The 12,395-nt window shown below is 41.7% G+C and overlaps 1 protein-coding gene across 9 annotated transcripts in view; it reads right to left on the bottom strand.

Moving 5' to 3' along the window:
* The window catches only part of PITPNM3 (PITPNM family member 3), a 357,499-nt gene that overhangs the window by 301,960 nt on the left and 43,144 nt on the right, over positions 1-12,395 (bottom strand). For 2 of the 9 annotated variants that reach the window (XM_039507585.1, XM_039507590.1), the window contains exon 1: positions 7,334-7,406. The exons of the other annotated variants lie outside the window; for them this stretch is intronic. In XM_039507585.1, coding sequence (XP_039363519.1) covers positions 7,334-7,391 — 58 coding nt within the window. In that variant the 5' untranslated portion in view covers positions 7,392-7,406. Of the gene's footprint in view, positions 1-7,333; positions 7,407-12,395 lie in introns of those variants that run through there. 9 annotated transcript variants of the gene reach the window in all.

Raw genomic sequence — 12,395 nt, 5'->3', positions numbered from 1 at the left:
CACAATCTGCAGAACATATCTCTAAACTAGTTGCAGCAGTTCATAACATCAGCGTTTATTTGCTGGCTGAGTTTTTAGCACCCCCTTCAGTGCCTTTGTTTGTTTCATTCCATGCCAATGGATTATCCACCCTAATAGGGCTCTATTAGTCACTGGAGTTGTCTGGATTCCCTGATTCAATTTAGGGTTTCAATTGGCTCATATTTTATTTCATTTCCAAGATCAAAAGACCAGATTTTCCCAAAACGTGGGCAAACCCAGTGGAAATCATATCTGCTGTTGCTCAGAAACCAGTGAGCTCTCTTTTAAATTATCAGATTTACTGACCAGTTAGCAGTCAGGTTAGGGCAACAACTGTGCAACATAATTCACGTGTTTGACACTAAAGTCTCTCACCATTTATTCAAAACCACGGCTAACATGGATATTTTCAGAACATGACCTGTAGGTGCCAACATCTTTATAGTCGATCTCACATCACTTGTGTGATATTAGCAACTGTTATGAGCATGTCAGAATTTCATAAAGCCAAACTGTTGCTGAGACATTATAGATTCTCAAAACTGGACATAAGAATGCCCATAACTCCCACAGAAGTATGAGTGTTTGACCCGTGTCAGAATCAGGCCCCAAATTCCTGGGGTGAAATCTCTGCTCCATAGACGTCAATGAGAGTTTTGCTATCAACTTCAATGGAGCCAAAATTTCTCCTGGGCTTTTAAAAAAAAAATAAATCTACTTTTCATTTCTTCCTGCCTAAGCAGTAGCTGTGAGGGTACAGATGGGCCAGTGCAATGCATCTCATTTAATTGCAGACAAATTCCAGTTTGCCCTGAACAGTACCAGGTTTGCATTCTGCTTAGGAGAAACTGGAGGGAAATGGGGGCACGGAAGAAGCAAAGGGAAAGAATACAGATGGGGGTGGAGAGCAGAGAATGGGCAGTGAAAAACAGACAGAAAAACAGAGGCAAAACAGGGAAAGAAATATTGCATTGAACTAATTAACACAATACTGCATAGAGGACATCCACCCAGTAGAACCCATCTCTCATGCCTGGCATAATGGGGTGCTCAAATGGTACTACTTCTATACAAATAAATAGGGAGGCTATAACACAGAACCTCCCTTGATACATTCCCATAGTCTTTAGTTAGAATTTAAAAAACATCTTTGTAAATAAAATTGGGGATTTAAATTCCATTTAAACACATTTGTGACTTCAGATGAGTTATATGAATCCTGCTAACTGTGGCCCCATTCCAACAAGCCTTCTTTCATGAGATTAGCTTTATGCACACAAGTAGTGCCACTGAAGTCAACAGGACTGCTCGTGTGTGTAAAGTTAAGCATGCACCTAAGGGCTTGCAGGATCAGGTCCTATTATGTTATATATAGTTCATGAGTTTAAAATTAGAGAGTTTTTGAAAGAAACTCTTTAGATTGCCTCATCAACAAGCAAACTGTCAATGTTTACACTACCGCTGCATGCCAGAGGAAGAAAGGCAGTCCAGTGCTCTAGACTATCTCAAAAGGACTCGTGGTCATTCTGCTGTAGCCTGCGTGCCAATTGTGTGTGCCATTCACAGCTGGTGAAGGAGCACATCATATTTTCTTGATGCAGAATCTGCATGGGGCAACTGTTTCATCACCACAGACGATTCAGTCCGAGTTCCAGTAGAGGGCTCCAACGCAGTAGCATCAAGACTACTGAACAGCTTGACAGGCACAGCAAAGGCACTTGTGAGTCGAACTGGCCAGAAGACAATAAATCAGTTTTACAAAAATATTTCAAGGTCCCAGAATTTGGTTTTGTTCCACATCAGGATGAAACCAAGACCTTTCAATAATTTTCATGAAAAAAAGGAAAAAAAAAGAAAAAGAAAAAAAAGAAACACCTGAGTGATTTAGAGCAGGGACTTGAATCTGGGTCTCCCACATGCGAGGTGAGTACTCTAGCCCAAGTTATTGGGGTGTCTCTCTCAGTCTCCCGCCTTCCTTCCCGTGCTGGACCAGAGAAAGCTTTCCCAACAAGAACATAGTCAAAAACTGAAAACATTTCTACAAAGTGTTTTGAGGAATCAACATCTATTTTTAAGCGGACCTTTAGACTGCAAGGACACCTGCTGCGGAGACAACTAACAGGGCCCCCTCTAACTTCAAGCCATCATTATAGGGCATTGCAGCTCCCTCATTAATGCCAAGAGCAAGGGCATTAAATTTAACTCCTGCGTGGGGAAGGGACGCATGGAACTACACCAATGCGCGCACACAGGCAGAAATTAATTCTGTAATGTCTCCAATTTAAAAACTACCAAAAAACAAAAACAAAAAAACCCACCACCACCTAATATCAAGTCACTAGCATGGCTCATCCATTCACACGGTTTCCCCATAAAACGCTTCTCACAGCCACTATTTGCCATCTGACACCACCTGTCGCTGACATACACCCAGCCAAAGCCAGGCAGAGCTACCGATGCTGTAAATGTATGCAAGCCCCCAGCAACCCTCGCTGAATCATCGCAGCACATGAACATATAACTAGTAAACATGGTCAGGCCAAGGCTGTGCACTGAAGCTACGTAGGTAACGGGTGGAGGAAGGGATGGAGCGGAAGCAGAGAGCAGTGACTGGAGTGAAGGTGGGGGTTTTGGATGACTTAACTGCTTGCTTCATAAGCTCTTTGGGGCAGAGACTGCCTTCATGCCTTGTGTTTGTACAGTACCTAGCACAACGGGGTCCTGACCAATCACTGGGGCTCCTAGCACTATCACAGTAGAATTGAACTATAGGTTCTGTGTGATGGTGGGATATACCATCTAGCAGCCTTCGCTAAATGCTAACTAAGGTTCTCTGTGTGGGAATATAAAAGTCATTGGTAGGCACTGGCACCAACGTCTCAGTTTAACCTTCACTGCCAAGTCAGGGAAAGAGCAGTAAACCATGAGAAAGTTCTTACAATCCCTTCCCAAAGCAACTGAAAATATTTGTCTGGGAGCCAAACAAAAAGCAGTATTTTGATTATTGAAGTAGTGTTGTTACTGTGCTTGCAATCAATGCTCTTCAATAGACTCTTATTTGCCTTAACAGCATGGGAATGATACCCCACAATCTGTCAACAGATCTATGAATGGTGATACTTCTGCTTTCAACCACTGGGTCATTCCAGAGACACTGTCTCTATTCTGGATTTTGCAAGCTATAGCGAGTTAAACAAACAGTGTGATTCCCCTTCCACCTCATCTCTCCCCTCCCCACAAAAACACCCCACCAACAACCTCAACACTTTCAGGTACTTTGACAAGCCTTAATTGGATTAGATAATACTCTAAATTATTCAGTTCTAGTGTAACTCTGTCAGAGGAAAACATTGAACAGTCTAACATGAAACGCGAATACACAAATCAATTATTTCCACTCCATTATTAAAAACAGACAAATCTGAAAATTAATTTACCATTTACAAAAATATACCACCCTGACATTGCTTACCATAACGAATTACAAAGGAAATACTTGACCCAAAGGCAGGCTCACATGGTCTCTCAAAGAGAAATGCTGACAACATTTGGGTATGATTGAAATGTGCCTCCGACACATATCCCAGGACACAGGCTAGAACCAAAATCCCAGAGCCAAACCAACCTGAGCTTTTGCAAAGTTTGGATCCAATCTCATATACAGAGATACAGAATTTAAATGGATTTCATTAGGAATATTACACTAGTGGCAATAACAGGACAAGGCCCAGAAGATTTCCAGGATCCTAGCAAAAGAAATGGACAAATGAAATATCTGTGGACTCTAAAATGAATGGGCTAGATCCTCAACTGGCATAGACCTATTGACATCAATACCGTTACACGGATTTGCACTAGCCCAGGGTCTGTTTCAATGGTTCTAGAAGGGTCAGAAGAAGATATTTTAGGAACAGGAGTGCGTTTGGAGTTCAGGGTTGGAAACCAGTGAATATGAAAAGGTCACTTATGTCAGAAAGGTCTCCTAAAGCACCAGGCAAAAGTGTCTGAGGAACCACCAGAAGCTTGCTTGCAATTTGAAGAGTCTGAGCTTAAATACACAAATCAGTCTTTTAAAATATACTTTTTCTCTTATCCTACATATGGGATAGAGTCCAAGACGCTGAATGATGTAAAAATCTACTACCCTCATTTTTCGAGTGGTGAAGTCCTGGATCCATTTTTAAATGAAGAGGAATCTAATTTCAAAGAACAACTAGATAGCCAATCAATTAAAAGGGATGGCTGCAAAATAAAAAATATGGTTAATTTAATTTAAAAAATAATCTAACTTGCATTGTCATCGAAGTGATTAACTGGTAGAAACCTTGGCATGTGTGTGTCTGTTTAAGTAGAGTGGAAGAAGTAGAGGTTACATCATACATGAGTTTGATTAGTCAGTTCAAATTAAAATGAAATTCAAACACTCCTTTGATCCACTCCCAATGAAATCCAGGTAACTCGCTAGGGTGATTAGTGCTACTTCACCTTAATATGCATAAAGCCATGCAGTTCTCAATGCCTTCCAGAGAAGTTGTAAGTTGTAGCAACATACATAAAATTTGAAGGGAGGATGACAGGTTGTAGGAGGGATGAGTTTGGAGCAGGTACCAGGAAGTCAGAGTGTGCACATGGCTAGAACGCTAGCTGCAGCACTTCTCTTCCTAGTTGCTTTAATAAAGAAGAGTTTAGTTTTAAGAGCATGGAGTCCTCATGATATTTCCCAGTATGATGTACATGAAATATGCTGGAAGTAGGATTCTTTTTTATTTTTTTAAAACAAAAATTCCTCAAAACTGACCCTGAAAAATCAAGAGTTTGATATGCACTGGTACTAATTATGGTCCCCAATGCTAGAAACATTTAGCCCCTTGCTTGCCTTCACTATGGCAGTCTTCAACCACAGTGAGCAAACTTAGGTGAGGGATAAGCGTTTGCAGGATTGGGGCCAACAACGTAACATATAAAAACTTAATATACTACCTCAGGTCAACAGGTGACTGTTAACTTCTAGAGGCAGGAATTACCACAGCAGTGAGGAGACTTCTGAGTGGCAGGGAAATACATATGTGCAGGGTGGCTACCCCTTTAAAAAGAATCTTTAAGCAGCCGTCAATATAATACCCCATTTTATTTGATGCTGTTTCTGTCATAATTTGGTGCAAGCAGTAACATTTGTCATAGTCTCCCACCTGCTGTGTAATACCTTAATGCTAGGAGGTGGACATTTATCTTAGCTTGCGCTTTTAAGATTGCCCAAGCAGGGAAATTACACTTGGAAAACTTGCATTCAAATAGAACTATAATAAATGGCAGGCAAAACCCAGAAAATTTGCTTAACTACAGAGAAGAATGCACTAAAATTCCCTTCTTTCCAGCAACATGAAAAGATCATCTGTTAAAAAGAAAAAACGAACAAGTACTTGTGGCACCTTAGAGACTAACAAGTTTATTTGGGCATAAGCTTTCGTGGGCTAAAACCCACTTCAGCCCACAAAAGCTGATGCCCAAATAAATATATGTTAGTCTCTAAGGTGCCACAAATGCTCCTCATTCTTTTTGCTGATACAGACTAACACGGCTACCACTCTGAAACCTATTAAAAAAGTTACTGGGGCATGTCAGTGGTAAAGAAATTAAAATGGACTTAAATACAGAATTATAAGACTAATTACTTTTGAACATGTATATTATGCAAGTGAACTTTAAATAAGTAGGGTTTTTAAAAAAATTATTTTTACTCAATTTAAATTTAGGATCATCATCATCATAATATAGAAAAACTTCTAATGTGATAGATAAATTTATTTCTGGTTATTTGGGCCTGAACCCTGCAAGTCAATGGAAGTTTTGCCATTGACTTCAATGGCTACAGGATTAGGTTCTTGGATAATAGACACTTTGATAAAAGTATTCAAGGATTGAAAAAGACAATTAGGGGATGTGAGCTTTTTTGTTTGTTTGTTTTGGGGGGGGGTGCCTTCCTGTGTCAGAAGCAGCAAGATTTTGTTATGGGGAGACAACTTCACTCAGCTCCCATTATAAATCATAGAAGATTAGGGATGGAAGACACCTCAGGAGATCATCTAGTCCAACCCCCTTCTCAAAGCAGGGCCAAACCCAACTAAATCATCCCAGCCAGGGCTTTGTCAAGCCAGACCTTAAAAACCTCTAAGGAAGGAGATTCCACCACCTCCCTAGGTAACCCATTCCAGTGCTTCATCACCCTCCTAGTGAAAAAGTTTTTCCTAATATCCAATCTAAACCTCCCCCTCTGCAACTTGAGACCATTACTCCTTGTTCTGTCATCTTCTACCACTGAGAACAGTGTAGATCCATCTCTTAGGAACCCCCTTTCAGGTAGTTGAAAGCAGCTATCAAATCCCCCCCTCATTCTTCTCTTCTGCAGACTAAACAATCCCAGTTCCCTCAGCCTCTCCTCATAAGTCATGTGCTCCATCCTCCTAATCATTTTTGTTGCCCTCTGCTGGACTCTCTCCAATTTTTCCACATCCTTCTTGTAGTGTGGGGCCCAGAACTGGACACAGTACTCCAGATGAGGTCTCACCAATGTCAAATAGAGGGGAATGATCACATCCCTCGATCTGCTGGCAATGCCCCTACTTATACAGCCCAAAATGCCGTTACCCTTCTTGACAAGAAGAGTACACCGTTGACTCTCATCCAGCTTCTTGTCCACTGTAACCCCTAAGTCCTTTTCTGCAGAACTGCTTCCATTCAGTCCCTAGTCTGTAACAGTGAATGGGATTCTTCCGTCCTAAGTGCAGGACTCTACACTTGTCCTTGCTGAACCCCATCAGGTTTCTTTTGGCCCAATCCTCTCATTTGTCTAGGTCCCTGTGTATCCTATCCCTACCCTCCAGCGTATCTACCACTCCTCCCAGTTTAGTGTCACCTGCAAACTTGCTGAGAGTGCAGTTTACACCATCCTCCAGATCATTAATGAAGATATTGAACAAAACCAGCCCCAGGACCGACCCTTGGGGCACTCTGCTTGAAACCGGCTGCCAACTAGACATGTAGCCGTTGATCACTACCCGTTTAGCCCAACGATCTAGCCAGCTTTCTATCCACCTTATAGTCCATTCATCCAGCCCATACTTCTTTAACTTGCTGGCAAGAATACTGTGGGAGACCGTATCAAAAGCTTTGCTAAAGTCAACGAATAACTCGTCCGCTGCTTTCCCCTCATCCACAGACCCAGTTATCTCCTCATAGAAGGCAATTAGGTTCATCAGGCATGACTTGCCCTTGGTGTATGGCCCCCCATTACTACACTATTTGAGAGCCTCACAATCTGATGTATTTATCCTCACATCACCCCTGTGAAGACAGGTGTGACGCAGCTCCATTCACCACGCTGGCACCTCCTGCTGGCCATCTTGGGGATTAGCTCTGCAGGTCAGTATACCCTCTCCCGATGGTGCCTCACCCACTATAATTTCTGCCCTTGGACTCACATCACTCCAAGGCCCACAGCATCCTCTTCATGACACAGCCCTCTGGTCACGTCACAATCTGTGCTCCCCACTTCCGAAGGCAAGTGTTGCAGTCCAACTGTCGCACCACTTTCCCGGTGGTGAATGGCGGCTGGCGCGGAATGTGTGCGGGGGGGGGAAATCCTGGCGTGCCCAATGCTCTGTGTCGCAACCCAGGGATCCTGTAGATGGCAGCCATGTGCTGCGTCTCCTCTAACTCCTCAGTACCTCTCCCTGGGCCACCTCCCCACTTTGCCCTTACCTCAGGGCCTCAGCATGCAAATCCCAGCAGACAGCCAGAAGTTCTCTCTAGCTCCCCTGGTCCTTGCTAGCAGCACTGCTCTGTCCAGGGTACTAGCTTCCTTCTGCCTGCCAGGCACCCACTCCTTCCTCCTTGAGCTCCAGGGAGTAACTGACTCTGCTCTGCCCTACAACTCTTCTTATAGGGGCCTGCTGGGCCGATTGGCTTCTCCTCTCAGCCCGTTGCTAATTGGCTGCCTCCTGCTCAGCCTCCCTAGGGCTCTATTAAGCCCTAGAGGCCACTGCAGGGCCAACGTCCCATCACAGTAGAGAAGTGTTGTTATCCCCATTGTACAGATGGGGAAATGAGGCACAGACAGATTAAGTGGCTTGCCTTAGGTCACACAGGAAGTATGTTGGCAGAGCCAGAAACAACCCAGATTTCCCATGTTTGGGGCATAACTCCAAAACTATCTTTCCTTTCTAATTCATCTATACGATAACCAGCATTTAGGTTTCAGCTTTGGCTTCACTCAAATAATATACAAGCTGATTAATATTGAAAAAAAAGTCAATATAATGCAAAACCCATCCTCCTACTTTCTACAGTACACCTAGGCTTTCTCCAATACACTCCAAGAGCTACAGTACCTGCCCACACAGTCCCAACACCACTTCCTCCAGCACATTGCAACTGTGCTTTTCATGTGGGAACAGTGGAAATGTTGCTTTTAAATGAGTGAGGTTTTGTACAGCACTTTGAAATATGCAACATGAATGTTGTTGCAGCCGTGAAGATTATACTGAGATCTGGCAAAACAAGTAGCTTTTGACTTGACTTGACTTGACTTGACAAGGTTCAACCTGTGGCAAGTTTCCAGTAGTTTGTTATGCACCCCTGAAGAGAAGGGTTTAACAACAGAAGTCTAAGCACATGACAACACATTCATTCCCCCCCACACTTTCATCTTGATGTTATTTAAGTCAACAGCAAAATACTCCACTTACATCAGTGGGAGCAGGATTGTGTCACAAAAATAAAAAACATTCAAGTTGAGGGCAAGGGCTATTCATCAGCAGCATATTCCCAATCCTCACCCATCACTGACTCCATCAATTTCCACAGCTTGGGAGCCAGGCAAGTCCCATCACCTAGCAGGGAGCAGCCACATTGTGAAACTGGTTCAACCTTCTGCTGAATCAAGCCCTTGAGCTGTTCGACATTCCTTGCATATTTGATCTAAAGTAACTTCGGGAGGAACTTCAGCACAAGTTTTTACATGTCCCTGGACGAATCAAGCTTGCAAACAACCAAAAATAACCAACCCCCCGACCAAACGTATTTCCTTTCTCTAAGTAAATTAGAGTTCCACTTGTAGACAGCACTAACGGTAGGAGTGTGTTAGCCAGCTTGCAGGGAAGAAAATGGCCTGAAAAATTGTGTGCCACAGTTTAACATTGTTAGGTAAAAATTAGGCACCCAGATATATCAGTACAATTATTATTACAAGAAAGAACTACATTAATCAGAACAGAAAGATTTGGAGATTTTTTTCCCCCAACTTTTGTGCTTTTGATACACTATGTGTCTAGTCAGTTTCTCCCTCTGTAGTCAATTTCCCCTGTTTGTATAAGTCTCTCCCTCAGCTGCAGGGCACAAAAATACATGTTTTCGAACAGATAGGAAAACGCGTTTTAACAAAACACAGCTGGGGGGAGGGGCTCAAAGGCATGTGTAGCATTGGGAACTACTTTTAGCTTCTTTAATTTTGTAATTGACTAAACCATATGGATACATGTTCATTTAAAGATTTATGACTATTTGAAAGTTTCTGATGAAGGTTGCACCTTGAGAAGTTTGGTGAATAAAGGAAATACCAATTATTTCTTGGGGTTGACTTCACACTGGGCAATCTAACAGGCTTAATGGCATAGACCTTTTGGGTTTGGGGAGGAAATACGCAGATATGAGCAAACGTTTGGCTATTCCCCTTCCACCTCCCACCCCCTCCATGCTCTCCAGTCTCTTGAGTGGTTCCAGAAACTTAATGCTTGCTTCCTACGCTCGCTAGATTAATTACAAATTAACTTGGTGAGATACAAATTAATTAATCTGTATCTTTTGTTGTGAAGATAGCTCCGTTTTGTGAGTGTGAGTGTGAGTGTGAGTGTGAGTGTGAGTGTGAGAGAGATTTGACTTTGTGCCATTGATGATCAAATTCTGTTCAAGGGTTGTCTCTAGATCGTTGAAAATTCAATTTATTTTTAGCATTGTGTGTTTCTGAATCACAAAAAACGCTTTGACGATTGAAGGGGTACTTTTGCTAATTTAGTCCTCACAATCTTCCAAACGTAAAGTGTTCAGTTTCTATTATCACATTGTACTAATTTCTTATTGTACAGGGCTATGCTGGGGATTTTAATATAAAAAACATACTGGCTTCAATCCTCTCTCATGAGGTATGTCTCTAGACCTCTGTAACCACAGCCTTGGAGAACAGATACAAGAAGAGTACAGCCATCCTTTGCTTTCCAGTTATAAAAAGAAAAAAAAAAAGGAGAGAGCAGGGATATAATGGAACCCTCCAAATCAACATCTGTTGGAAGCAATGGGTTAGAGCAATATAAGATGAGCCCATAGTGTTGTTTCAAAACAAAACAAAAAAAACCACAACCATACACACCACTGCGCCCCTCCACACACACACACAGCCAAACACATGCATATTCAGGCCAGGCGTAACAGGGCAGATATTAGTTATGATTGAATTTGGTCCAAAAAATCTTGGAACTAGAAACCAATAAAGTTTAGTGCTGGTGGAATAGGCTGAATGCAGAGAGGTAATGACAAAAAAAAAATCTATGAAATATGAAAAAAGTTCACAGATCAAATTAGTGTAGCTTTGGCAAATGCAGATCATCAGCTTTCAGACTCCTTTAGATTTGAAATGTGTGGAAAAACAAAAATCCCTCTTTCAGATGTATGCATCATTCTTTCTTCACACTAACTCTATTTTCAAAGTATTCTTTACATCCCAAAGATTTTCAAGAGACACTACTGGTTTCAGGTTTCACAATAGTTGGAGCCAGTTTTGAGATGCTTTGGAAGGCCCCAATCTTAAGAAAGCACTAAGCATACACCCTCCGGGATGGGGGAAACAACAGGCCTCTTACTGTGTCTAGTAATTGAGACACACAAAATAACTAATTACTTATGAAAATTTGAGCCGATCTATAGGTGTCTTCCACCCCCCGTCAATTCAGCCTTGTATTTTCCCCAAATGTTTTTGAATAGCTGCTAATTGCACAACAGGGACTCAAAAAGGATTGATTTTTTTTTAAATCCACGTATTGTTGAATGTAAGGAAAATAAAAGCCTCTAAAACCTATGTACAATAGCCAGCTAAAAACAGCTCAGGAGAGCAGTCTAAGAAAACTTGACCAGTGCTGGTATTTAACCAAATCAAAAAGTGAACTTGCTATCTGTCCGCCACTGAATCAATAACTTTCTAAGTTTTTTTTGGTTTTTTTTTTAATTATTGGATGCCTGCATCCATGGTGCCTATGAAAGTTCTATAATTGCATCTATGGTAGTCACCTCCCTGCACCTTCGTCTGCTACACCATTGCCCATCTGGTGGCAGATCACCTTCCTTCCATCACAGCTCCTCCGACCTTCAAAATATTTGACAAACAAGGCGGGTGAGGTAATCTCTTTTACCGGATCAACTTCTATTGGTGAAAGAGACAAGCTGTTGAGTGACACACAGTTCCTCTTCAGCTCTGTTATTACTTGTTATTTCTCAGTCTGTTGCATTATGCATCAGCTCTGCTTCTTGCACAGACAGTAACGTAAAGGGGGCTCTTTTACCATATATTTCTTGGAACAGTGAAGGTTATAGTTCCACTGGTTCTCTCCAGCACTTTAATCTTCCACGAATTAAATAGTAGTGTTTGACTTTTAAGTAAGTTCACCCAGAGTCAAGCTACATTTTCATTTAAATTCTTAGGAGCAGGTCCTCAGTCAATGTAAATCAGTGTAACTCTATTCAAACACACTGATTTACACCAGCTGAGGATCTAGTTCTCATGCAGTGTTTTTGCTGCAGCACAAAACTTTTACCATGCAGAATGCAAATATTTGTTTTCTTCGCCAATGAATGTTTATTTTATCATGCAAAAGCAATTTAGTCAATAGAATTTTGATAGAGTCAGCCCTCTTCTCTCAGCTGGATACAATCAACTGTTCGGTGAATCAATTATTGAATCCAATAGGGTCAAAAATCATCTATCAGGTACGACAGATACCAAAGGCTTGAAAATTTAATACCATTCTCAAGGAAAGCTGACAAAATTCATTAACATGAGTAGAAACTATTAAAATCAACCAAGCAGCCCATGAAATCTCCGTATACATTAAAATAAGCAAACAGATAGATGGATGCCTTCCTTTTAGCAATCAGAAGTGCCTGTACCAGACTCAGCATGGACTTAATATCTGCTTCTTTTCAATGTACTTCATCTGCTCAACATCCACCTGTTTGTAGAGCTATGAGAACACCCTACTTTGGTGGTTCTTGGGGGCAAAAAGTGTCATAAGATACATCTACATTGCAATCAAAAATATGATTGCAACGTG

Source organism: Mauremys reevesii, linkage group 20, assembly GCF_016161935.1.
Source record: "Mauremys reevesii isolate NIE-2019 linkage group 20, ASM1616193v1, whole genome shotgun sequence".
Lineage (NCBI taxonomy): Eukaryota > Metazoa > Chordata > Testudines > Geoemydidae > Mauremys > Mauremys reevesii.
The sequence above is the reverse complement of the archived record's forward strand: the minus strand, read 5'-3'. Positions and strand labels throughout refer to the sequence as shown.